The sequence below is a fragment of the Sturnus vulgaris genome, chromosome 30 (assembly GCF_052056855.1).
Source record: "Sturnus vulgaris isolate bStuVul1 chromosome 30, bStuVul1.hap1, whole genome shotgun sequence".
NCBI lineage: Eukaryota > Metazoa > Chordata > Aves > Passeriformes > Sturnidae > Sturnus > Sturnus vulgaris.
In genome coordinates this window covers 780413-802196 of record NC_142272.1, presented here as the reverse complement: position 1 = coordinate 802196, position 21784 = coordinate 780413, and the positions used below count along the sequence as shown (strand labels likewise).

General features: G+C 59.7%; 2 protein-coding genes across 2 annotated transcripts in view; both read right to left on the bottom strand.

Moving 5' to 3' along the window:
• Positions 1–824: 824 nt before the first annotated feature.
• On the bottom strand, positions 825–4931 carry PFDN5 (prefoldin subunit 5). The gene is made up of 6 exons (XM_088180849.1): positions 4824–4931; positions 3978–4080; positions 3296–3327; positions 3040–3114; positions 1995–2100; positions 825–1267 (listed from the first exon to the last, which is right to left on the bottom strand). The coding sequence occupies exons 1-6, from the start codon at positions 4893–4895 to the stop codon at positions 1191–1193; spliced, it is 465 nt and encodes a 154-aa protein (XP_088036975.1). The 5' UTR covers positions 4896–4931; the 3' UTR covers positions 825–1190.
• Positions 4932–5669: 738 nt separating this feature from the next.
• ESPL1 (extra spindle pole bodies like 1, separase) overlaps positions 5670–21784 on the bottom strand; it is a 22278-nt gene continuing 6163 nt past the window's right edge. Inside the window, 17 exon segments of the mRNA XM_088180617.1 lie at positions 5670–6625; positions 7418–7582; positions 8086–8169; positions 8777–8889; positions 9968–10072; positions 10639–10800; positions 11188–11349; positions 11859–11981; positions 12632–12759; positions 13344–13621; positions 14452–14665; positions 15662–15745; positions 15843–16905; positions 17742–19216; positions 19733–19842; positions 20720–20885; positions 21604–21735. Coding sequence (XP_088036743.1) covers positions 6424–6625; positions 7418–7582; positions 8086–8169; positions 8777–8889; positions 9968–10072; positions 10639–10800; positions 11188–11349; positions 11859–11981; positions 12632–12759; positions 13344–13621; positions 14452–14665; positions 15662–15745; positions 15843–16905; positions 17742–19216; positions 19733–19842; positions 20720–20885; positions 21604–21735 — 4766 coding nt within the window. The 3' untranslated portion in view covers positions 5670–6423.

The window sequence follows — 21784 nt, the reverse complement described above, 5'->3', positions numbered from 1 at the left end:
GTGACACAGGGGACAGCCAGCGAGGGGGGTGGTGACACCTCCAGGCTGGCCAGAGATCTCCGCGCAGCTCCTGTGTCACCCCCCGCTGTCACGCCTTGTCACCTCCCCCCCCCGCCCGTGCTGGCTGTCAGCAGGGACAGTGACAATGACAGTGACAGCGACAGACACCCCCCGGCTGTGCAGGGACACTGCCACCCCCGTGGGGACACGCTGGGGACACTGGGGGGGGGCAGCAGAGCCCCCCTGCCCGAACCTGGTGGGACACAGGAACCCCCCGGCCCTGGCCCCACTTTGTCACCACCCCTGGCCCCACTTTGTCACCGTCCTCATCTCCATCCCCATTCCTGTCCCCATCCCATTCTTGTCCCTGTCCCCATCTCTGCCCCATCCCCTCATGTCCCTGTCCCCATCCTGTCCCTGTCCCCATCCCATCGTATCCCTGTCGTTGTCCCCGTCCCCGTCCCCATCCCCTCCTGTCCCCATCGTGTCCCTGTCCCCATTTGTCCCCATCCCATCCCCTCCTGTCCCCATCGTGTCCCTGTCGTTGTCCCCATCCCGTCCCCTCCCGTCCGTGTCGCTGTCGCCACCTCGTGGCCGCTGCCGGGAGGACGCGGCAGCCGCGGGGGCTCCAGACGGATTTTGGGGGGGGGGCTCAGCCCCGCCACGATCCTTGGGACCCTCCGGGACCCCTCGGACACTCCCAGGACACCCCCGGGACCCCCCGGGCCCTGTCCCCAAATGTCCCCAGACCCAGGGACCTCCTCCCCCGCTCCCCATTTCCCGGGGGTCTCCCAAGACCCCCCAAAAGCGCCCGGAGCCCCCCGGATCCGTCTCTCTTTTATTCCAGGGACTGGTACAAAACAGGGGGGTGGGGGGTCGGGATTTGGGGAGGGGGGCACGGGGGGTGCAGCCCCAAATCCCCCCCCCGTAGGATTTTGGGGAGGGGGGCTGCAGCCCAATCCCCCCGCAGGGTATTTTGGGGAGGGGGCTGCAGCCCAATTCCCCGCAGGATATTTTGGGGAGGGGGGCTGCAGCCCAATCCCCCCGCAGGGTATTTTGGGGAGGGGGCTGCAGCCCAATTCCCCGCAGGGTATTTTGGGGAGGGGGGCTGCAGCCCAATCCCCCCGCAGGGTATTTTGGGGAGGGGGGCTGCAGCCCAATCCCCCCGCAGGGTATTTTGGGGAGGGGGGCTATGCCTTGGGCCCCCCCGGGCCCCCCTGAGCCGCCGTCAGCTGCTGCAGCCTCTGCGCCATCATCTCCAGCACGGCTGGGGGGAGGCACGTCAGGGACACCCCAACAACGGGGGGACCCCGAAACCGGGGAGGGGGGGGGAAGAGAGACCCCAAAACCGGGGAGGAGGGGGGGAAAGGGAGACCCCAAAACCAGGGAGGAGGGGGGGAAAGGGAGACCCCAAAATCAGGGGCAGGTTGGGGGGGGGAAATGGGGTCGGGGTGTTTGGGGGTGGTCAGGGGGTTTTGGGGGGGCAGGAGGGACTCAGGGGATGTTTGGGGGGGGTCCCAGGGAGTTTTTTGGGGGCTCAGGGTGTGTTTGGGGGTGTCAAGGGGTGTTTCAGGGTGGGTTCAGGGATTTTTTGGGGGGGCTCAGGGGGTGTTTGGGGCGTCAGGAGGGACTCGGGGTTTTTGCGGGGGCTTGGGGGGTGTTTGGGGGTGTCAAGGGATGTTTTGGGGTGGGCTCAGGGGTTTTTGGGGGGGCTCGGGAGGTGTCAGGAGGGGCTCAGGGGCTTTGGAAGGGGTCCCAGGGGGTGTTTGGGGGCTCAGGGTTTTTTGGGGGATGCCAGGGGGTTTTTGGGGTCCCAGGGGTTTTTTGGGGGTGCCAGGGCGTTTTTGGGGGGATCTCAGGGGTTTTTTTGGGGACTCAGGGGTTTTTGGGGGGATCTCAGGGGTTTTTTTGGGGGTCCCAGGGGGTTTTTGGGGGGATCTCAGGGGTTTTTTTTGGGGTCCCAGGGGGTCCCAGGCCCCTCTGGGGGTACCCACCCTGTTTCATGGCGTGCTTCTCCTGCAGGGCCGGTTGGATTTTCTCCATTTGCCGCGTCAGGAATTCGATTTTGCGCTTGAAAAAGGCGCGGGCATCGTCGGCGGACTGGGAATGGAGACAGCAGGGAAATGAGAAAACTGGGAAAAATGGGGAAATGGGAAAATTGGGAAATGGGAAAATGGGAAATGGGGAAATGGGAAAAATGGGAACATTGGAAACTGGGAAAACTGGGGAATTGGGAAACTAGGAAAATGAGAAAATTGGGGAATTGGAAATGGGAACATTGGGAAAACTGGGGAATTAGGGAAATGAGAAAATTGGGAAATTGGGGAAATGGGAAAATTGGGGAATTGGGCAATTGGGGAAATGGGAAAATTGGGGAAACTGGGGGATTAGGGAAATGGGAAAATTGGGAAATTGGGAAAAATGGGAAAATTGGGGAATTGGGCAATTGGGGAAATGGGGAATTGGGGAAATGGGGAACTGGAGAATTGGGAAAATGGCAAAATGGGGAAATGGGAAAAATGAGCAATTGGGGAAATGGGGAAAATGGGAAATTGTGGAAATTGGGGAAAATAGGGAATTGGGAAAATTGGGGAAATGGGAAAAATGGGGAATTTGGGAGAACCAGGATGGGAAATTGGGGAAAATGGGGTGGGAATGGGAGCAAAATTGGGAGAAACAGGATGGGAAATTGGGGGAAAACAGAGAGAAATGGGGAAAAACAGGGGAAACAGGATGGGAATGGGGAAATGGGGGCAAAATGGGGAAAAAACAGGGGAATGGGGGAAAAGGGGAAGGAAATGGGAAAAAAAGGGTGAAATGGGGAAAATTGGGTGAAAAGGAGGGAAAATGGGGAGGAAATGGGGGAAAAGGAGTGGGAATGGGGGGATTGAGGGGGGGAAAATGAGGAAATGGGGAAAACCAGGATGGGAAAGGGGGCGAGAGGAGGGAAGAACTGGGGGAAAAGGGTGGGAAATGGGGTGGGAAAGGTGGAAATGGGGGTCCCAAACCCCCCCAAAGCCCCCCCAGCCCCCTCCCCACCTTCTCCACGTAGTAACCGGTGCCAACGTCCACCAGGACCGTGCGGGTGTCCTGGAGCTTGCCAGGCACGTACATCTGGGGGGGTCATGGAAAACGGGGGGACACAGCTGGGGGGGTCATGGAAAACGGGGGGACACATCTGGGGGGGGCATGAACATCTGGGGGTCATGGAAAATGGGGGTCACGGGGGCTGGGGGGGGCTCAGACCCCCCCCAGGGGGGATTTTGGGGGAATTGCAGGAGCAGGAAAAGGATACAGAGCTGGTGAGGGGCACCAGGAGAATCCTTCCTGTGGAAAGGGGGGGTCAGGAGAGCCCAGGACCCCCCAAAATCCCTCCAGGGTCTCGCTGGGTCTGGGGACTCCCATCAGGATTTGGGAACCACCTCTGGGTTTGGGGACCCCCCTCAATCAAGGAATTGGATCCCCTTTGGGTTTGGGGACCCCCCTCAGAATTTACCTCCCCCCCACCCCAGGATTCAGGGCTCCCATCAAGATTTGGGGACCCTCCCAGCTTTTGAATCCCCCCAATAATTCAGGACCCCTCCCACATCAAGATTTGAGAACCCCGTGGATTTTGGGGAACTCCCCTGAGGATTTGGGACCCCCCAGAACTCATGGACATCCCACAGCATTTGCAGCTCCCCATCAGAACGTGGGGACTCCCCCCCAGATTTTGAAGGCCCGGATCAAGATTTGGGGATTTTTGGTGACCCCTCCCTGAGGATTTGGGGTTTTTGGGGCCCCCTCCCTGAGGATTTGGGGATTTTTAGTGACCCCTCCCTGAGGCTTTGGGGTTTTTGGGGACCCCTCCCTGACGATTTAGGATTTTTGGGGACCCCTCCCTGAGGCTCTGGGGTTTTTGGGGACCCCTCCCTGACGATTTAGGGATTTTTGGGGACCCCTCCCTGAGGCTCTGGGGTTTTTTGGGGGCCCCTCACCCTCGTTGCCCTTGTGCAGCACGTTCAGGCACTCCTTGGACTCCACGAATTTGGATTGCACCATCTTGAGCTGGGCCAGCGACGAGGACAGGAACTCCACCTCCTGCGGGGGAATTTGGGGGGTCCCGGGGTTTGGGGGGAGACCCCCAGGATTGAGATTTGGGATTTTTTTGGGGGGGGAGGTCCAAAGGTGGCGACTCCCAGGGCTGGCAATGGCTCCAAAGGGATGAGGAGGAAGCAATGGGTTTTTTTTGGGGGGGTGTAACCGAAATTGGGGGGGTCCCAGGCCCCTCCCAGACCCCCAGACCCTCAGGATTCCCTGAGACCCCTCCCCAAACTCCTCCAGGCCCCCCCCGGCCCTGCTGCAGCCAGGACCCCCAGACCCCCCAAACCATCGGGATCCCCTCAGGACCCCCAGGATCCCCTCCTAGCCCCCCCCAGCCCTGACCCCCCCCCCAACCTCCAGGACCCCCAAACTCCCGGGATCCCCTCCCCAGCCCTGCCCCAACCAGGACCCCCAGACCCCCGGGATCCCCTCAGGACCCTCCCCAAGCTCCTCCAGGCCCCCCGGCCCCGCTCCAGCCACGACCCCCAGGACCCCCCAAACCCTCGGGATTCCCTCAGGACCCCCCCAGGCCCCCGGGATCCCCTCAGGACCCTCCCAGCCCCCCCCGGCCCTGCTCCAGCCAGGACCCCCAGACCCCCAAACCCCCGGGATCCCCTCAGGACCCTCCCCAGGCCCCTCCCAGCCCCCGCCCCAGCTCCAGCCACACTCCTCCCGCAGGGACCCCCGGGACCCCTCGCTCCTCCCGACCCCCAGACCAGGTTCCCCCGAGCCCCCCGGACCTGCTCGAGCTGCCCCTTGAGCATCTCCAGCTGTTGCAGCCCCAGCTCCCCCACGCTAACGGTCTGCGCCATCTTGAGCCGCCCGCCCTCAGCCGGGGCCGCGCCCGCCGCCACAGCGACCCCTGGCGGCCTGGAGGACCGAGCCCCGCCTCCCTGACACAGCGCCCCCTGGCGGATTGGAGGAGCGAGCCCCGCCTCCCGTGACACAGCGCCCCCTGGCGGCCTGGAGGACCCAGCCCCGCCTCCCTGACACAGCGCCCCCTGGCGGATTGGAGGAGCGAGCCCCGCCTCCCGTGACACAGCGCCCCCTGGCGGCCTGGAGGACCCAGCCCCGCCTGACACAGCGCCCCCTGGCGGATTAGGGGGTTCTGGTGCCCCCCCGAAGGAAAAAGGGGGGGGGGTCCAGAGGGATTTGGGGGGTCCAGAATAAATCTGGGGGGTCCAGAAGGGTTTGGGGGGGGTTCAGAATGAATCTGGGGGAGGGGTCCAGGAGCAATTTTGGGGGCCCTAAAGGGATTTGGTGCGGTCCGGGAGAAATTTGGGGGGGTCCTGGATGGATTTGTTGGGGGGGGGGGTCCAGGAAAGATTTGAGGGTTCAGGAGAAATTTGGGGGGGTCTGGAGGGATTTGGGAGGTCCTGGAGAGATTTTGGGGGGGGTCCAGGAGACATTTGGGGGTCCCAGAGGGATTTGGGGGAGTCCAGGGGTCCAGGAGAGATTTTCGGGGGGGGTCCAGGAGGGCTTTGGGGGTCCCAGGATAAATTTGGGGGGTCCAGGAGGGCTTTGGGGGTCCCAGGATAAATTTGGGGGGCCCACGGAGACTCGGGAGGGGTCAGTGCACAGGCAGCAGCTTTATTGTTGCAAAACGGGCAAATAAAACCAAAATCGGTTAAAATTTCGTTTTAAAATGTCGTTAAAATTAAGGCAGTTCCAACCCTCCCCCCCCTCCCAGACACCCCAAAAATCCCCGCGGGGGTGGGGACCCCAAAAATCATCACCACAGGTAATGGGGGGACCCCAAATCTCCCCTATAAATAACGGGGGGACCCCAAAAATAACAGGGGTCCCCCCAAATCTAAACCCCAGGGCAGTGAGGGGGGGACCCTAAAATCAACAGGGGACCCCAAACTCCCATCCCAGGCAATGGGGGGACCCCAAAACTGACAAAGGGACCCCAAATCATCACTCTGGGCAATGGGGAGACCCCAAAGATGATAAAAGGACCCCCAAATCTTCACCCCCGGGCAATGGGGGGACCCCAAAGATGACAAAGAGACCCCAAATCTTCACTCCAAGCAATGAGGGGACCCCAAACCTTCACCCCAGGGCAGCCCCCGGGCAATGGGGAGACCCCAAAGGTGACAAAGGGACCCCAAATCTTCACTCTGGGCAATGGGGGGACCCCAAAGGTGACAAGGAGACCCCAAAGATGATAAAAGGACCCCCAAATCTTCACTTTAAGCAATGGGGGGACCCCAAACCTTCACCCCAGGGCAGCCCCCGGGCAATGGGGGGACCCCAAAGATGATAAAAGGACCCCCAAACCTTCACCCCCGGACAATGGGGGGACCCCAAAAGGCTCCCCCAAATCCCAGCCCCCCCTCAGCAGAGGCTGACTGGGAGCCCGTAGGCCACGGGGGCGGCCCCAATGAGGGATTTGAGTCTGGGGGCCTGGCGGGCCTGGGCCAGCTGGGCCAGCAGGGGGGTCCCAGGGCCCCCCCCCAGCCACCCCTGCAGCAGAGCCTGAGCCAGGCGGTCCAGATCCCGGTCTGTGACATCCCAAAGGTTCCCCAGCACCAGAGGGCTGAAAAACAGGGGGGGACACCCCAAAACGGGGCTGTGAGAACCCCCAGAGACCCCCCAAATACACAGAGACCCCAAAATGGGGCTGTGAGAACACACAGAGACCCCCCAAATACACAGAGACCCCAAAATGGGGCTGTGAGAACACACAGAGACCCCCCAAATACACAGAGACCCCAAAACGGGGCTGTGAGAACCCCCAGAGACCCCCCAAATACACAGAGACCCCAAAATGGGGCTGTGAGAACCCACAGAGACCCCCCAAATACACAGAGACCCCAAAACGGGGCTGTGAGAACACACAGAGACCCCAAAATACACAGAGACCCCAAAATGGGGCTGTGAGAACACACTGAGACCCCCAAATACACAGAGACCCCAAAATGGGGCTGTGAGAACACACAGAGACCCCCCAAATACAGAGACCCCCCCAAATACACAGAGACCCCCCAAATACAGAGAGACCCCAAAATGGGGCTGTGAGAACCCAGAGATAGAGAGAGACACCCCCAAATACAGAGAGACCCCAAAACAACCCCAAAACTCAAGACCCAGAGCCCCCCAAAGCCCCAGAAACCCCCAAAAGTCCCCAAAACTCAGCACCCAGAGCCCCCCAAAGCCCCAAAACCACCCCAAAACTCAAGACCCAGAGCCCCCCAAAGCCCCAGAGCCCCCCAAAATCCCCAAAACCAAACCAGAACTGAGCACCCAGAGCCCCCCCCGAGCCTCGCAGAGGCTCCCAAACCCCCAAATCCCAAACCCCCAAATCCCAAACCCCAAACCCCGCACTCACCACCCGGCCAGGACGAATTTGAGGACGGTCCCGGTGGGCTCCAGACCCCCCCGGGGGGTGAGGGCGGCGCTGGAGCAGCCGAAGAGCAAAGAAACAGCGCGGCAATGGAGCCGGGCCAGGCTGTGGCCGTCCAGGAGCCGAGCCCCGGCACCGTGCCCGGCATAGCTGAGCCAAAAAACCCCAAATCAGCCCCAAAAATGACCCCAAAACAGCCCCAAAAATGACCCCAAACCGACCCCAAATCAGCCCCAAAAATGACCCCAAATCAGCCCCAAAAATGACCCCAAACCGACCCCAAAACAGCCCCAAAAGTGACCCCAAGTCAGCCCCAAAAATGACCCCAAACCGACCCCAAATCAGCCCCAAAAATGACCCCAAACCGACCCCAAAACAGCCCCAAATCAGCCCCAAAAATGACCCCAAAACAGCCCCCAAAATGACCCCAAACCGACCCCAAGTCAGCCCCAAAAATGACCCCAAGTCAGCCCCAAAAATGACCCCAAATCCCCCAATCCCGACCCCAAACCTGACCCCAAATCCCCCAAATCCCGACCCCAAACCTGACCCCAAACCAGCCCCAAACCCCGACCCCAAATTCCCCCAGTCCCGACCCCAAACCAGCCCCAAATCCCCCCGTCCCGACCCCAGACCCTTTTGGGGTCTCTCACATGTAAAGGTCTCGCTCCCCCAGCGCCTCCTGCAGCTGCTGCGGGGTCGGGGCCGCCCCCGACACCCCCTGCCAGCCGGGCTCGCTGGGAATGGGGCAAAAAACGGGAAAAATGGGAAAATTGGGATGGGGAGGATGAAAATCGGGAAAAAGGGGGCGGGATTTGGGGTTCCCAGAGAGATTTTGGGGTCCTGGAGGGGATTTTTAGGATTCCAGGGAGGATTTTTGGGGTCTTGGAGAGGATTTTTGGGCTCTTAGGGAGATTTTTGGGGTCGCAGGGAGTTTTTTTGGGGGGTCCCGGGGAAGGTTTTGGGATCCCAAGGATGTTTTTGGGGTCCCAGGGAGGTTTCTGGGGTCCCAGGGTTTTTTTTGGCATCCCAGGGATGTTTTTAGGGGTCCCAGGGAAGTTTTTGGGGTTCCCGGGGGGGTTTTGGGGTCCCAGGGAGGTTTTTTGGGGATCTCAGGGAGGTTTTTGGATCCCAGGGGTTTTTTTTGGGGGGTCCCAGGGATGTTTTTTGGGTTCCGGGGATGTTTTTTGGGGTCCCGGGGAAGTTTTTGGGGTTCCCAGGAAGGTTTTTTGGGGTCCCAGGGATGTTTTTTGGGTTCCCAGGGAGGTTTTTTGGGGATCTCGGGGAGGTTTTTGGGGTCCCGGGGATGTTTTTGGGGTCCCGGGGATGTTTTTGGGGTCCCACCTCTCGAACCAGGCCCGGAACCTCTCCTCGGTGCCGCCCAGGTCCCTCTGGGGGTTCAGGACGTAGAAAGCGCTCTGGGGGTTCACCCCCCGCCTCAGCACCGAGCCCGAGCGCTGCGGGAGCCACGGGTGCCACGTGTGCACAGGTGAGCCCAGGTGTGCACAGGTGAGCCCAGGTGTGCACAGGTGTGCACCCAGGTGTGTGTCCCCAATCCCAGGTCCATGCCCCCAATCCCAGGTCCATGCCCCCAATCCCAAGTGTGTGTCCAGGTGTGTGTCTCCAATCCCAGGTGCGTGTCCCTGTTCCAGGTGTCTCCAGGTGTGTATCCCAGTCCCAGGTGTGTGTCCCCAATCCCAGGTGTGCATAAGTGTGTGTCCCTGTCCCCAGGCATGCCCAGCTGTGTGTGCCCAGGTGTGTGTCCCTGTCCCCAGGTGTCCCCAGGTGTGTGTCCCTGTCCCCAGGTGTCCCCAGGTGTGTGTCCCTGTCCCAGGTGTGTGTCCCTGTCCCCAGGTGTGCCCAGGTGTGTGTCCCTGTCCCAGGTGTGTGTCCCTGTCCCCAGGTGTGCCCAGGTGTGTGTCCCTGTCCCAGGTGTGTGTCCCTGTCCCCAGGTATGCCCGGCTGTGTGTGTCCAGGTGTGTGTCCCTGTCCCCAGGTGTCCCCAGGTGTGTGTCCCTGTCCCAGGTGTGTGTCCCTGTGCCCAGGTGTCCCCAGGTGTGTGTCCCTGTCCCAGGTGTGTGTCCCTGTCCCCAGGTGCCCCCAGGTGTGCCCAGGTGTGTCAGTACCTGCCGTGCCAGCCCGTAGCTGAGCAGGAAGCGCAGCCCTGGCAGGTGTGAGTGCCCAGGTGTGTGTGCCCCCAATCCCAGGTGTGTGTCCCTGTGCCCAGGTGTGCCCAGGTGTGTGTGCCCCCAATCCCAGGTGTGTGTCCCTGTCCCCAGGTGTGCCCAGGTGTGTTTCCCTGTCCCCAGGTGTGCCCAGGTGTGTCAGTACCTGCCGTGCCAGCCCGTAGCTGAGCAGGAAGCGCAGCCCTGGCAGGTGTGAGTGCCCAGGTGTGTGTGCCCCCAATCCCAGGTGTGTGTCCCTGTGCCCAGGTGTGCCCAGGTGTGTGTGCCCCCAATCCCAGGTGTGTGTCCCCAATCCCAGGTGTGTGTCCCTGTCCCAGGTGTCCCCAGGTGTGCCCAGGTGTGTCAGTACCTGCCGTGCCAGCCCGTAGCTGAGCAGGAAGCGCAGCCCCGGCAGCCGCGTCACCGGAACGTTCCGCAGGGTCCCGGAGCTCTCCCAGGGGAGGCGCTGCAGGTGCTGGGACAGAGACAGGGACAGGTGAGGGGGGGGACAGGGACAGGTGAGGGGGGACAGGGACAGGTGAGGGGGGGGACAGGGACAGGTGAGGGGGGGACAGGGACAGGTGAGGGGGGGACAGGGACAGGTGAGGGGGAGGACAGGGACAGGTGAGGGGGGGACAGGGACAGGTGAGGGGGGGGACAGGGACAGGTGAGGGGAGAGGAAGAGTAAGAGGGGGAAGAAGGAAAAGGAAGAAGAAGGAAAAGGAAGAAGAAGGAAAAAGAGAAAGAAGAAAAAGGAAGAGAAGGAAGAAGAAGAAGGAAAAGGAAAGTGAGAGTAGGGAGAAGAGGACGAGGAAAAGGAAGAGGATGAGGAAGGTGTGAGGAGGAAGATGAGGAAGGCAAGGAAGAAGAGAAGGAGGAGGAAGATGAAGATGAGGAAGACAAAATGAGGAAGGAAGAGGAGGAAAGAGAGGAAGTTGTGAGGAAAACGAGAGGAGGAAAACGAGGACAATGAGGACGAAGATGAGGATGATGAAGAAGATGAGGATGATGCTGATGAGGAGGAAGGCCAGGGGCTCTCACCTTGTCCAGCAGCAGCACCAGGGACCCCGAGCTGCCCCCGGGCCCCTCCCGGCGCCGCTCCAGGGCCTCGTCCAGGAGCAGCCGAGCCCGGAGGGGCCGGGCCGGACACAGAGCCTGGGCCAGCGGCCACACATCGGCCACAGCCACGGTGGACAGCACGGTCTGGGGAGGGATAAACCCAGGGAATTCACAAATTATGGGATAGGAACCCCAAAATGTGGGATTGGAGCCCCAAAATGTGGGACAGAACACAAAATCCTGGCATCAACCCCTTGAAGTCCACAGATCATGCCCCAAAAATCCAGGGATCATCCCCCTGAAATTCTGGGATCAGAACCCCAAACCAAAGGGTTACTACCCCAAACCTAAATCCCAAACCCCCAACCCCAAACCTGAAACCCTAAATCCCAATCCCCAAACCCCAAATCCCAATCCCCAAATCCCGACCCCACACCTGCAGCAGGCCGGGCTCGGCGCCGTCCCTAAATGTGAAATCCCAATCCCCAGACCCCAAATCCCAATCCCAAATCCCCAATCCCGACCCCACACCTGCAGCAGGCCGGGCTCGGCGCCGTCCCAGCCGCATTCCCGCAGCTCCTGCAGCAGCCGGGACAGATCCTGCTCATCCAGGGGGGAGATCCCGGGATCCCGGGGCAGCAGCAGCCCCCTCCAGCACCCCAAAACCTCCGAGTCCAGGCTCTGGATCAGCCTCTGGGGAGAGACATGGGATGGGAATGGGATCCTGACCCCAAAAACTCCCTGAATGCCACGGGAAATCTCGAAAGGAATCCCCAAAGGAATCCCTAAAAGAAATCCCAGAAGGAATCCCCAAAACGGAATCACAAAAGAAATCCTGAAAAGCAATCCTCGAAAGGAATTCCAAAAGGAATCCCCAGAAGGGAATCACAAAAGAAATCCTAAAAGCAAATCCCAAAGAGGAATCCCCAAAAGGAATCCTCAAAGGGAAGCCCAAAAAGAAATCCCAAAAGGATTCCCAAGAGGAATCCCCAAAGGGAATCCCTGAAAGAAATCCAAAAAGGGAATCACAAAAGGGAATCCAAAAGGAATCCCCAAAAGGAATCTCCAAGAAATCCCAAAAGGGAATCCCCAAAAGGAAAATCCCACAGGAAATCAGGGAAATCCCTCACAAATCCCCCCAGGTTTATCCCAGGGAGGTTTTTGGGTTTTTTTTTTCCCGGATTTTGGGGTCCCTGTCCCACCTGCATGCGCAGGTCCAGGTGGGATCTGCGCTCCCACCACTCGCGGCGCTCGGTGCAGGCGTTGGCCTCGCGCTGCTCCCGCTGGATCTGCTCGAATTCCCGCAGAATTCCACTCAGGGGGGCCTGGGGAGGGACTGGGATCAGGAATTCTGGGCCCTGGGATGTGGGGTGACCCCTTTTCCCTGATCCCAACCCCTGGAATTTGGGGTCACCCCGCTGCTCCCGCTGGATCTGCTCGAATTCCCAGAGAACCCCGGTCAGGAATGGGAACAGGGGGAGGGATCAGGAATTCTGGCCCTTGGATTTTTCCCTGATCCCAATTCCTAAAATTTGGGGTGACCCCCCACCCCAGGAAAAGGAGGAAGAAGATGATGATGGAGCCAGGATCCCATCCCTGGAATGGCCAGTGCCCCCCAGCCCAGGGGATGGACGAAGATGAGGAGAGTGAAGACAAGGATGAGGCTGAAAAGGAGGATGAGGACAGGGATGAAGATGAAGATGGGGATGAGGAGGAGGAGGAGAATTGAGAAAGACGAGGACAGGGATGAAGAGGATGAGGATGAAGCTGAGGAGGACGAAAAGAAAGAGGAGGACAGGGATGAAGACGAGCATGAAGAGCAGGATGAGGATGCAGATGAGGAAGAAGAAGGGAATGAGGATGAAGAGGATGATGATGATGATGAAGAGGATGATGAGGATGAGGATGATGATGAGGATGAGGATGATGATGATAATGAGGATGATGATGATGATGAAGGCCCCCCAGCGCTGACCTGGCCGTGCTCGGTGGCGATGCGGACGCTCAGGGGCTCGGAGCCGCGCTCCAGCCGGGTGAGCAGCAGAGTGTCCCCAGGGAGCCCGGGGGTGGCAGTGCCCAGGCACAGCTGGCACACGGTGACACCTGTGGGGACATCCCAGAGCCCCTCAGTGTCCCCAGGGAGCCCGGGGGTGGCAGTGCCCAGGCACAGCTGGCACACGGTGACACCTGTGGGGACATCCCAGAGCCCTCAGTGTCCCCAGGGAGCCCGGGGGTGGCACACGGTGACACCTGTGGGGACATCCCAGAGCCCTCAGTGTCCCCAGGGAGCCCGGGGGTGGCACACGGTGACACCTGTGGGGACATCCCAGAGCCCTCAGTGTCCCCAAGGAGCCCGGGGGTGGCACACGGTGACACCTGTGGGGACATCCCAAATTCCATCCCAAACCCAACTCCAACCGTTCCCATTCCACCAAATCCCCAAACCGGGAATTTGGGGTTTTTTTTACCAAACCAGGAATTTGGGATTTCTCTCCCCAGGAATTTGGCATTTCCCAGTCCCCACACCAGGAATTTGGCATTTCCCAGTCCCCACACCGGGAATTTGGCATTTCCCAGTCCCCACACCGGGAATTTGGCATTTCCCAGTCCCCACACCGGGAATTTGGCATTTCCCAGTCCCCACACCGGGAATTTGGCATTTCCCAGTCCCAATTCCCAGCACTGACCGTGGGGAATCCTCTGGAGCTGCTCCCGGAATCTCTCCCACTCTGCCGGCCCCAACCCCGAGGAGCTGAACTGGAAAAGCTCCTCCAGCTCGGCCAGGTGGGACTGGGAGTCCTGGGAATCCTGGGAATCCTGGGAATGTTGGGAATCCTGGGAATTCTGGGAGTCCTGGGAAGGGTCCTGGTCCTGGTCCCGCAGGGAGAGGCCCCGGAGCTGATCCGAGATGTCCCCCCTGGGGTCCCCTCTGGGGTCCCCCCTGGCTGCTGCTCTCCTCTTCTTCCTGTGGGGTCACCCCAAAATCCCTTTGGATGGGGCCAGGGGAGCGGGGTGGGGATTTGGGAACGAGGATTTGGGGATTTGGGGATGGGCATTTGGGAATGGGGCATTTGGAACAAGGATTTGGGGATGAGGATCTGGGGACTTGGGAAGAGGGATTTGGGGACTTGGGAACAGGGATCTGGGACGAGGATTTGGGAACCAGGATTTGGGAATGGGGATTTGGGGACACTGGATTGGACCCCCCAGGGCTGAAGGATGGGACCACTGGGAAGGGACAGGGACACTGGAAGGGGTCAGGGCAGGGGACACTGGGCAGGGACAGGGACACTGGATGGGAACACTGGGCAGGGACTGGGATGCAGGATGGGGACACTGGGCAGGGACTGGGATGCAGGATGGGGACACTGGAAGGGGACACGGGATGGGGACAGGGACACTGGGCAGGGGATGCAGGATGGGGACAGGGACACGGGATGGGGACACTGGAAGGGGACACTGGGATGCAGGATGGGGACAGGGACACTGGAAGGGGACACGGGATGGGGACAGGGACACTGGGCAGGGGATGCAGGATGGGGACGGGGACACTGGAAGGGGACACTGGGCAGGGACTGGGATGCAGGATGGGGACACTGGAAGGGGACACTGGAAGGGGACACTGGAAGGGGACACTGGAAGGGGACACTGGAAGGGGACACTGGAAGGGGACACTGGAAGGGGACACTGGAAGGGGACACTGGAAGGGGACACTGGGCAGGGACTGGGATGCAGGATGGGGACAGGGGACACTGGAAGGGGACACTGGAAGGGGACACCCTGAAGGTGACCCACCGTGTCCTGGCGTGGACGATGGCCAGCAGCTGGTGGCGCGTGGTGACGCTCAGGGACTCTGCCAGCAGCCCCGCGGTGGCCAGCGGGTCCCTGTCCCCCAGGGCCAGCGCCAGCAGCTGGCACAGCTGGGCATAGACAGAGCCCGGGGGGAAATGAGCCAGCCAGGCCAGGGCCTCCCACAGCAGGGAACGGACAGCCGGCAGGGAGGGCACACCTGGGGACACAGGGGACAGTCAGGGGACACCTGGGGACAGTCAGGGCACACCTGGGGACACCTGGGGACAGCCAGCAGGGAGGGCACACCTGGGGACACACACAGGACAGTCAGGGGACACCTGGGGACACCTGGGGACAGCCAGCAGGGAGGGCACACCTGGGGACACACACAGGACAGTCAGAGCACACCTGGGGACACCTGGGGACAGTCAGGGCACACCTGGGGACACACAGGGGACACCTGGGGACACACAGGGGACAGTCAGGGGACACACAGGGGACAGCGAGCAGGGAGGGGACACCTGGGGACACACACAGGGGACAGTCAGGGGACACCTGGGGACAGCCAGCAGGGAGGGCACACCTGGGGACAGCCAGCAGGGAGGGCACACCTGGGGACACAGGGGACAGTCAGGGGACACCTGGGGACAGTGAGCAGGGAGGGAACAGAGGGACAACGGTCAGTGAGGACAGAGGGGACACAGGGGACATTGGGAACAGTGTCCAGGGAGGGGACACCTGGGGGGACATTGGGGACAATGGTCAGTGGGGACAGGAGGGACAAAGTTTGGGGGGAAGAAAGGAAAGTTTGGGGAGAGGAAAAGTTTTGGGGAAGAGGAAAAACTCAAAGAGAGGAAACCGCTGAGAAAAAGAGGGAAAAATTCCTGGAAAAGGAAGGAAAACTCCTGGAGAAGTCAGGACGTGCCCAGCCGGGCCCCAAAATCCCAAATCAGCCCCAAATCCCCCCAAAATCCAACCCCAAATCCCCTCAAAATCCAACCCCAAATCAGCCCCAAACCCCCCACAATCCAACCCGAAATCCGACCCCAAATCAGCCCAAATCCCCCCAAAATCCAACCCCAAATCCCAACCCAAATCAGCTCCAAATCCCCCCAAAATCCAACCCCAAATCAGTCCCCAAACCCCCCAAAATCAGCTCCAAATCCCCCCCCGGATCATCCCAAAATAATCCTCCCACCCCCCAGCTGCTCACCGGGCTGGGGGGCGTTTTGGGACCCCTCTGGATTTGGGGGATCCCCCTGGTCCCCAATTCCTGCAATTTCCTCCCTGGCCCCACCTGCAAAAAGGAGAAGACACAGAGGGGGGGGCGGTTTTGGGGTGAAAAAAGTCAATTTTGGGGTGACAGGTGAAAAATTCCCCCCCAAAAAACTCACCTGGGGGCAGCGGGGGGAGCTCAAAGCTCATTTCTTCCTCCTCCTCCTCCTCTTCCTCCTGCACAGCCCTCAGGGGGTCCCTCTCCTCAATCCCACAGAATTCCCAATTCTTCTTTTCCTCCAAAATTCCACTTTGGGGTGTCCCCCTCTCCTTCTTTTCCCGGGGACCCCCAGCCCGGCGGGGGCCTCTGTTTTCCTTCTTTTCCAGAGTTTTTTTGGAGTTTCCCTTTTCCTTCTTTTCTGAAGTTTTTATTTGGGGGATCCCCCTTTTTTCCACGTTTTCCATTTTGGGGTTTCCCCTTTTTTCCACATTTTCCATTTTGAGGTTTCCCCTTTTTTCCACGTTTTCCATTTTGAGGTTTCCCCTTTTTTCCACATTTTCCATTTTGGGATTTCCCCTTTTTTCCACGTTTTCCATTTTGGGATTTCCCCTTTTTTCCACGTTTTCCATTTTGAGGTTTCCCCTTTTTTCCACGTTTTCCATTTTGGGATTTCCTCTTTTTTCCACATTTTCCATTTTGGGATTTCCCCTTTTTTCCACGTTTTCCATTTTGAGGTTTCCCCTTTTTTCCACGTTTTCCATTTTGGGATTTCCTCTTTTTTCCACATTTTCCATTTTGGGATTTCCCCTTTTTTCCACGTTTTCCATTTTGAGGTTTCCCCTTTTTTCCACGTTTTCCATTTTGGGATTTCCCCTTTTTTCCACGTTTTCCATTTTGGGATTTCCCCTTTTTTCCACGTTTTCCATTTTGGGATTTCCCCTTTTTTCCACGTTTTCCATTTTGGGATTTCCCCTTCTCCCCCTCTTTTCCAGAGCTGTTTGGGGGATTCCATTTTCCTTCTTTTCCAGATTTTCCACGTGGCTGCTCCCCATTTTTTCCCTTTTTTTGGGGGTCTCCAGCTCCTTCCGGGGCCGCCCCCGCCGGGGCCGAGCCCCAATTCCTGGAGAATTCCCGGGGGATTTTTGGGGCTGAACTTTCTGGGCACAGGAATTTTTCTGGGTGGTTTTGGGGGGATCTGGGGGGATTTGGGGCTCCTCGGTGTCGCTGTCACTGAAAGTCACCTGGAAAAAAGGGAGGGGAACAAAAGGGGTTCAGCCCAAAATTTTCATCCCCAAAAAAATTTTTTTCCTCACCCTCCCAAAGTTTTTTCCACCCCTCACCCCAAATTTTCCCCCTAAAATTTTCCTTCCTCTCCCAAAAAATTCCTCTCCAAGTTTCCCCCACGAATTTTTTCTGCCCCCTAAAATTTTCCTCCCCTCCAAATTTTTCCTTTTCCCCCCAAATCCTTTTCCCTCCCCAAAATTTTCCCCTCCAAAACTTTCCCCCCCAGCCTTCCCTCCCCCAAGTTTCCATCCCAAATTTCCCTCCCCAAACTTTCCTCCAACCTTCGCCCCTCAAATTTCCATCCCAAAATTTTCCTTCCCAAACTTTCTCCCCCAACCTTTCCCCTTCCAAATTTCCATCCCAAATTTCCCTCCCCAAACTGTCTGACCCCAAACTTTCCCCCCAAAACTTGCCCTCCCCAAATTTCCATCCCAAATTTTCCTTCCCAAACTTTTCCCCCAAGTTTCCATCCCAAATTTTCCTTCCCAAACTTTCCCCCCAAGTTTCCATCCCAAATTTTTCCCCCAAAACCTTCCCTCCACAAACTTTCCCCTCCAGCCTTTCCCATCCCAAATTTCCCTCCCCAAACTGTCTGACCCCAAACTTTCCCCCCAAAACTTGCCCTCCCCAAATTTCCATCCCGAAATTTTCCTCCCCAAACTTTCCCCCCAAGTTTCCATCCCAAATTTTCCTCTCCAAACTTTCCCATCCCAAATTTCCCTCCCCAAACTCTCTGACCCCAAACTTTCCCCCCAAGTTTCCATCCCAAATTTTTCCCTCCCCCCAAACTCACCCTGATCCGGGACTTGACCCTTCCCGGGATTTTGGGGGCCCTGTGGAGCCGGGATTTGCCCCCGGGGGGCGAGGGCTCCTCACTGAAGATGGTGAAGGGGGTCCTGAGCCCCAGCAGCGCTTTTGGGGGTGCCCCCGATTTGGGGTGGGGGGTGCAGGGCCCCCCCGGCCGCAGGACAATGGGGGGCACCTCGGGCTCTGAGTCCCCCAGGGTGAAAACGTCGCCGGCTTTGGGGGGCTTCACTTTCGGGGTCTTGGCCGCCTTGGTTTTGGGAGCTTTGGCTTTTTGGGGGCCGGTTTTGGGGGGAGCTTTGGGCGTTTTTTGGGGTTTCGGGGTGGGTGGGGGACGGGGGGTCCAGGCTTGGGCCAGGACATCGTCCATGGAGCGGCCCAGGGCGGTGGCCACGTGGCTGAGGGTGGCCACGGCCTTGGCCAGCAGCAGAGTGGCCATGGCCACCCCCAGGCCGGCCACGGGGGGACTTTGGGAGCCCAGCAGGGCCAGACCCCCCTCCAGCTCCTCATCCCAAACGGGACGGGACTGGGATGGACTGGGCAGGCTCTGCAGGGCCAGCGTGGAGTAGCCAGCGGCCACCAGCTCGGCCAGGGGGCCTGGGGGGAGAGGGTCCCTGTCCCCAGGGGGGTCCCTGTCCCCATTCCCACAGGGATCTGGTGGATTCCTGTCCCCAGGAAGGTCCCCAAGGATGTCCCTGGTCCCAGAGGGGTCCCTGATGGTGTCCCCATTCCCAGGGATGTCCTGCACACCCCTGTCCCCATTCCCAGGGGTGTCCCCATTCCCAGAATTGTCCTGCAGACCCCTGTCCCCATTCCCAGGATTGTCCCCATTCCCAGAATTGTCCTGCAGACCCCTGTCCCCATTCCCAGGATTGTCCCCATTCCCAGGGGTGTCCCCAGTCCCAGGATTGTCCCCATTCCCAGGATTGTCCCGCACACCCCCGTCCCCATTCCCAGCAGCTCCCCCGTTCCTGATGACGCCCCCAGCCCCAATTCCCACCTCCCGGACCTTTCCCCACACCTCCCGTTCCAGGCTGCTGCCAGCGCTGCCACACCGGGCCAGCACTGCCCGCAGCAGGGCCAGCCCCGGGGCCACCTCCCCGGCCACCAGGCGAGCCCGGGCGTGGCCCAGCAGCCAGCGCAGCCCCAGGGCCAGCAGGGCGGGGTCGCAGCAGAAGGGGCAGCAACAGCTCGAGGGGTGGGACAGGAATTCCAGAATTTTCCTCCTGCCGGGCCGGAGCTGGGGCGAGGCCGTGAGCGCGTCCCGAGGCTCGGGGAGGGCGCAGGGAGCCAGGGCAGCCAGCGAGGGGCCCTGCAGGAACGGCTCCTCCTCATCCTCCTCTTCCTCCTCTTCCTCCCCCCCGGGGCCCGCACGGGGAGCCGGCGCTCTCCTCCTCCTGTCCAGGTGAGCCTTGAGGAGACGGATCCCGGCCCGGGGACGGGGGGCCCGCAGGGGTTTGGGCTCTGCAAAAAAGGGGAAGGGGGGGAGGAATTGGGGGTTTGGGAACGGTTCCAATGGGAATTCAGGGAGAATTTGGGATTTTTAATTATTCCAATGGGAATTCGGGGAGGATTTGGGATCTGGGAGTTCTGCAGGGAATGATTCCAGTGGGAATTTGGGGAGGAATTGGGGATTTGGGGATTTGGGAATGATTCCAATGGGAATTCGGGGAGAATTTGGGATTTTCCAGCCCAAAGAGGGGTCCAAAAACTTGGATCCTGTCTGAGCCTGATCTTTCTCCCATTCCCAGACTGGGAAAACTGGGATTTCCCCCAGATGCCAGACTGGGATAACTGGGATTTCCCTGTTCCCAGACTGGGATAACTGGGATTTCCCTGTTCCCAGACTCCCAAACCAGGATTTCCCCCAGTTCCCAGACTGGGATAACTGGGATTTCCCCCAGTTCCCAGACTGGGATAACTGGGATTTCCCTGTTCCCAGACTCCCAAACCAGGATTTCCCCCGTTCCCAGTGCTCACCAGTTGGTGGCTGGAGCAGGAACTGGGCGTGCTGGAGGTGGGACTGGCTCAGCTCCAGCTCCCCCTGCTGCAGCTCCAGCTGGGCCTGCAGCACCAGGAACCACGAGCACCTGTGGGAAAACGGGGAAAAAATGGGAAAAAATGGGAAAAAACAGGGAAAAAACCGGGAAAAAACCGGGAAAAAACCGGGAAACCAGGGGGGAAAAAAATGGGGGGAAAGACCCCTCAGATCCCACTGGAGGTGGGAATGAGCTCCTACCCTGCCTGGGATGGTCACTCAGCTCCTGACCCAGCATTCCCAAAGGATCCTGATCCCAAATCTGATCCCAAATGATCCCAGTCCCCATCCTGGTCACTCACCAGTGCCTGGCCTCATTCCAGAGGCTCCTGAGCCTTCCTAGAACCTCCCCAGAGCCTCCCAACTTTTACCTCAAACCTCCTTTCCACAGGGATTATTTCTTCATGTTTTTAACCCTCCTATTCCCAAATGATCCCAATACTAATCCCAATGATCCCAGTGACCCCAATCCCATTCCCAGTGACCCCAGTGATCCCAATCCCATTCCCAGTGACCCCAATCCCATTCCCAGTGACCCCAATCCCATTCCCAGTGATCCCAGTGACCCCAATCCCATTCTCAGTGATCCCAGTGCCATCACTGACCATCGGGCAGCTGCAGGTGTCCAGCCAGGGTCAGTCCCTTGATCCCAGTGATGATCCCATTAATCCCAGTCCCATTCCCAGTGATCCCAGTGACCCCAATCCCATTCCCAGTGACCCCAATCCCATTCCCAGTGACCCCAGTGCCATCACTGACCATCGGGCAGCCTGCAGGTGTCCAGCCAGGGTCAGTCCCTCGATTCCAATCCCAATGATCCCAATCCTGATCCCAGTGATCCCAGTGACCCCAATCCCATTCCCAGTGACCCCAATCCCATTCCCAGTGGCCCCAATCCCATTCCCAGTGACCCCAATGCCATCACTGACCATCGGGCAGCCTGCAGGTGTCCAGCCAGGGTCAGTCCCTCGCTGCAGAAGGCCCTGGCCCTGCACAGAACCTCGCAGTGGCCCAGCAGAGTCACCAGGCGCTGGCAGCAGCCCAGGGCGTCCCCCAGCACCTGCCACTTGTGCACCAGTGCCAGCCCTGGGGACAGCAACGGGACACTGGGAATACTGGGAGAGCAATGAGGATACTGGGGATACTGGGACAGGGCACTGGGAATACTGGGAGAGCAATGAGGATACTGGGGATACTGGGACAGGGCACTGGGAACACTGGGAGAGCAATGGGGACACTGGGACAGCAATGGGGACAGGGCACTGGGAATACTGGGAGAGCAATGAGGATACTGGGGATACTGGGACAGGGACAGACAGGGGACTGGGATGGACAAGGATGGGCAGGGGACACAGGACAGGGCACGTGGGAACATCCCAGGACCCCAATCCCCCCCCCCCACAGACCCCGACTCCCCCCTCACTGACCCCAATCCCCCAAATCCACCCCCAGTCCCCCCACTGACCCCAAATCCCCCACTGACCCCAGTCTCCCCCCATGGACCCCACTGACCCCAAATCCCCGCCATGGACCCCGCTGACCCCATTTCCCCCCCATTAACCCCAATCCCCCCCATGGACCCCAGTGACCCCAAATCCACCCCCAGTCCCCCCACTGACCCCAATCCCCCCTCATTAACCCCACTGACCCCACCATGGACCCCACTGACCCCAAATCCCCCCCAATGGACCCCACTGACCCCAAATCCCCCCATGGACCCCACTGACCCCATTTCCCCCCCCCCATGGACCCCATTAACCCCATTTCCCCCCCCTCTGACCCCAAATCCCCCCCGTCCCCGCTGTCCCCTGACCGCAGTCGGGGCCGGGCTCCTCGGCCTGGAGGCTCCGGGAGGCTCCCAGGACGTCGCTGCCCATCAGGGACACCAGGACACTCCGGAGCAGCTTCTGGGCCTCCAGCAGGGCCACCTTGGGGCTGCTCCAGCCTGAAATTCCATGGCACCGTCCTGGGCTGAGCTCCAGCTCATCCCCATA

What these genes read in the sequence shown, in the direction of transcription:
- PFDN5 (XM_088180849.1), bottom strand. Translation starts at nt 4,895, where the DNA reads ATGGCGCAGACCGTTAGCGTGGGGGAGCTGGGGCTGCAACAGCTGGAG. An exon ending in TGGTGCCCCTCACCAGCTCT is followed by an intron (nt 3,115 to 3,295) that starts GTATCCTTTTCC and finishes TGACCCCCCCAG; the next exon opens with ATGTACGTGCCTGGCAAGCT. An exon ending in GAAGCACGCCATGAAACAGG is followed by an intron (nt 1,268 to 1,994) that starts GTGGGTACCCCC and finishes GCCTCCCCCCAG; the next exon opens with CCGTGCTGGAGATGATGGCG.